Source organism: Sinocyclocheilus grahami, unplaced genomic scaffold, assembly GCF_001515645.1.
Source record: "Sinocyclocheilus grahami isolate Dianchi unplaced genomic scaffold, SAMN03320097.WGS_v1.1 scaffold1842.1, whole genome shotgun sequence".
NCBI classification, from domain to species: Eukaryota; Metazoa; Chordata; class Actinopteri; order Cypriniformes; family Cyprinidae; genus Sinocyclocheilus; species Sinocyclocheilus grahami.
This window is the reverse complement of record NW_015507021.1, coordinates 80,243-84,810: the sequence shown is the minus strand read 5'-3', so window position 1 is coordinate 84,810 and position 4,568 is coordinate 80,243. Positions and strand designations below refer to the sequence as shown.

The 4,568-nt window shown below is 39.6% G+C and overlaps 1 protein-coding gene across 1 annotated transcript in view; it reads left to right on the top strand.

Moving 5' to 3' along the window:
- The window catches only part of LOC107572976 (TSC22 domain family protein 4), an 11,778-nt gene extending 8,843 nt beyond the window's left edge, over positions 1 to 2,935 (top strand). Inside the window, exons 5-6 of the mRNA XM_016259414.1 lie at positions 1,946 to 1,997; positions 2,255 to 2,935. Coding sequence (XP_016114900.1) covers positions 1,946 to 1,997; positions 2,255 to 2,395 — 193 coding nt within the window. The 3' untranslated portion in view covers positions 2,396 to 2,935. The remainder of the gene's footprint in view (positions 1 to 1,945; positions 1,998 to 2,254) is intronic.
- Positions 2,936 to 4,568: the final 1,633 nt, after the last annotated feature.

The following is a 4,568-nucleotide window of genomic DNA, read 5'->3' as shown; positions in this document are numbered from 1 at the left end:
GTCCTCATGAAGACCTGTGTGTGATGTACTGCTGTTTAAGTCAAGTAGCACGGTTACTAGAGCTAAGCAGAGTAAAGAAAGCACTGCAGCGTTTGTGCTCCAGACATGAATGATTCCTCAAATCATGTGTGTTGTTGAGCAGAGTGTGCTGTTACTGTGCTTATGTGATCAGACGCACCATTTTCACTTGCTAGACGAGAAAACAATCGAAGAAATATCACAGTTGCACACTGAAGGAGGAACCCACCCAAGAAACGGCCTGATAAGTGCCTAGAAGCAGCCTAGCAACCACTTAGAAATAGCATAGCAACTCGCTTGAAACAACCTATAAATCGCTTAGCTATATACAGCCAAGAAACCACCAAGAAAAAGCCTAGAGACAGCACAAAAACTACCTAGTAACAGCTTAGAAGCTACCTAGAAATAGCTGAGAAACTGCTTATAAACCACCTAAAAACTGTCGAATCCCGACTTGAGGACCGTTCCCGCGCCACTATCTCTCTCCCACTTCACTTCCTGTCATCTCTGATCTGTCCTGCCATAATAAAGGCGAAAATACCAAAAACATAAATCTTTAAAAAAAGAAACCACCTAAAAACAGCCTAGCAACCACCTAGAAACAGCATAGTAACTGCCTAGAAATTGTCTAGAAACTACTTGGAAACAGCATAGCAACGACTTTGAAACACCCTATAAACCACAATTAAATGGCCTAGAAACAGCCTAGCAACCACCTAGAAACAGCATAGCAACCGCCAAGAAACAGCATAGCAACTGCCTAGAAATTGTCTAGAAACTACTTGGAAATAGCATAGCAACGACTTTGAAACATCCTATAAACCATCATTAAATGGCATAGAAACAGCCTAGCAACCACCTAGAAACAGCATAGCAACGACTTTGAACCATCCTATAAACCATCATTAAATGGCATAGAAACAGCCTAGCAACCACCTAGAAACAGCATAGCAACCGCCTAGAAACAGCCTAGCAACCACCTAGAAACAGCATAGCAACTGCCTAGAAATAGTCTACAAACTACCTAGAAACAGCATAGCAACGACTTTGAAACACCCTATAAACCATAATTAAATGGCCTAGAAACAGCATAGCAACCGCCTAGAAACAGCTTAGCAACCACCTAGAAACAGCTTAGCAACCACCTAGAAACAGCATAGCAACCGCCTAGAAACAGCCTAGCAACCACCTAGAAACAGCATAGCAACCGCCTAGAAACAGCATAGCAACCGCCTAGAAACAGCCTAGCAACCACCTAGAAACAGCATAGCAACTGCCTAGAAATAGTCTACAAACTACCTAGAAACAGCATAGCAACGACTTTGAAACACCCTATAAACCATAATTAAATGGCCTAGAAACAGCATAGCAACCGCCTAGAAACAGCTTAGCAACCACCTAGAAACAGCTTAGCAACCACCTAGAAACAGCATAGCAACCGCCTAGAAACAGCATAGCAACCGCCTAGAAACAGCTTAGCAACCACCTAGTAACTGCCTAGAAATTATATAGATAAAGTAAATAAACTGTTTAGAAACAACCTATAAAAAGCCTGGTAACTGGCCAAAAACTACCTAGCAACAGCTTAAGGCCAAAGTATACTTCGGTCTTTACGCGTACGCCAGGGTTGCGTACAGTGCCAGTGACGCAAATTTCGCCACCAGAATAGTATGTGCACTGTCCGATTTTTGTAACCGCGTACTTTATATGCATATATATATATATATATACACACATGCGCATCGACTGGGTTTTGCACTAATCTGTTGTTCCACAAGGTGGCAGCACAGTAGAAAACTAAACTAAAGAGACAGAACAACAACAACAACAACAGCGGAGAGCCACAACTTTAATATAAAAGAGTGCAAAGATACTTTGATGATCAAGATGATTAATAAAAGATCATTTCTGTTCATTTCTATTACAGCGGCACTAACAGCAGCATGGTCGCCATCGACAACAAGATAGAGCAAGCCATGGTGAGATCTCACAATCATAATAATATTCATAGAAAATACAGATATCGTCTTTGTCTAGCCAAACTTTGTGTGTGTACTGTAAAATATTTTCGATATATTTGAAGGCGTTTTGTTAATGTGACTGCTGTAATGTGTTGCGTGTATTCAGAATATAATGTGCAGCTTAAGCAGTAGAGCATGGCGCTCGCGACACCAGGGTCACGGGTTCGATCCCCAGTGAATGCATGCGCTGATGCGATGTAAATGTGTGTCTGCAGGACCTGGTGAAGTCTCACCTGATGCTGGCGGTTCGAGAGGAGGTGGAGGTGATGAGAGAGCAGATCAAAGAGCTGTCGGAGAGAAACGCTGAGCTGGAGAGAGAAAACTACATCCTGCGAGCGCTCCGGGACAGAGACTGAGACAAGTGCATCATGGGAGATGTAGTTCAGTGAGAAAAGAGACCGATTAGTGCCTTAAACCGCAGTAATGACCGATAGCGCTGCTCACATGCTCTAATTAAGAGATCATTCTTTAATGATGATTTTTATGACGCTCTAAACAGTGCCTATTTATTACTGTCAGTGTGTGTGTGTGTGTGTGTTTGTGTGTGTTAGTTTGAAAGCACTGCTCACAACTAGCTTAATAAGTCTCTTCGTGTTGCCATGGTTAAACCCAGCACTGGTTGAGATTTAGTTGAGTTAGCTCACCCTCCCTCTCTGATAGCTGAATAATGATTGGTCTGTAATGCATTACACATCAATGACTGCGCTAATAAATAACTCTCACTACGCCGGCTGTGTGCTGAATTCACTGTAGAAATAATACTAAGTTCTACGTTCTCGGTGAATATGTTTGAATTAAGCTGAGGTTAGTTTTGAACGGAAACCACGGAAGCCGTTTCCGCTAAAAAACACAAAAGGTCATCTTGGCTTTTTATCTCACAATTCCGAGTTTATATTGCACAACTGCGGGTTTACATAAAGTTTATAAAAAAATTTGTAAAAAGTCAGAATTGAGATGTTACAATTCTGAGAAGAAAATAATTGTGAGATAAAAAGACGCAATTACCTTTATTTTATTTTTTATTCTGTGGCGAAAAAACAAACACAATTGGCAGATATAAAGAATTCGAGAAATTCTGAGAAAAGTGTCAGAATCGCGTGATTTAAAATTGGAATTGCGAAAAAAACCTTAAGAATTCAGATTTTATAACTTTTGCGGAAAAGTCACAATTGTGAAATAAAAAAAATCGCAATTTCCTTTTTTTTTTTATTCTGTGGTGGAAAAAAATTGGCAAGAAACTCAGAATTTGGAGAAAAAAACTGAATTGCGTGATATAATCTTGGAATTGTGGAAAAAAACGACGAATTCAGATTTTATAACTCAGAATTCTGAGAATTTCGCGGATAAAGTCACAATTGTGAAATAAAATAGTCATAATTATCTGTTTTATTCTGTGGCGGAAAACAATTGCGCAAAAAAAAAAACCCTGGAATTGGCAGAAATAAAGAATTCGAGAAACTCAGAAATCGGAGGGGGAAAAAACAGAATTGCGTGATATAATCTTGGAATTGCGAAAAAACGACGAATTCAGATTTCATAACTACGAATTCTCAGAATTGCGAATAATTGCGAAAAAAAATAAACAGAATTGGCAGAAATAAAGAATTCAAGAAACTCAGAATTCGGAGAAAAAAACTGAATTGCGTGATATAATTTTGGAATTGTGGAAAAACGACGAATTCTCAGAATTTTGTGGGAAAAAAGTCACAATTACCTTTTACTGTGAATTTACACAATTTACTGCGAAAAAATAACTGAATGTAAATAAGAAAACTCAGAATTGTGAGGAAAAGGAGGCAAAAGCAGCTTTACAGTGCTACAAATTCAGAATTCTAAATGTATCTATTTTTTAATCTTTATATCTTGCAATCCTGAGCTAAAAACAGAGTGACCTGTCTGAATGTGTTTATTGTGTGCTGTGTATAATACTCACACTGTTGCTGTAATATGTGCTTAAACATGTAGATGTGGAGCAATGCTTGCTACTTTACTCACACTCACAGATGCGTCCTCCTGCTTTCCTCCACGCTCTGTGTGAATATTTACATAAACATGTTCATATCGTCGTGTCGGGTTCTGTGGGACACGTGATCAGCACGCACTGCGCATGCGCCTCAGCGTCGCCTGCACCCGGAAGTTCGCCAGCGAGCGGCAGAGATGGCGGGAGTTTGAAATAAAGTAACAAAGTAAGATATTTTCTGGATGTGTTACTGTATATCTTGCCGTAACGCAATGTGTGTATTTAGCGCAACAGCTGAGGTCATATTGTGCAATTAAAGGTGAGTTCAAAGTATGTTTTTAATATATAATATCGAGATTGTTGGAATAGTGAGGTTATAATGAGTTTACACTTCTGATCGTGCCAGTTGTAAAGTGTCAGTAAAGTTTAAAAACAATGTACAGAGAGACTGTTCACCATATTATGCGGCATTTTCTGAAGAACCTCACTGTAAACACTATGGTGAATAAAAAAGGTGGGTGTGAGTGTGTGAGAGCGTGTGTGTGTGTGTGAGAGCGTGTGTGTGTGTG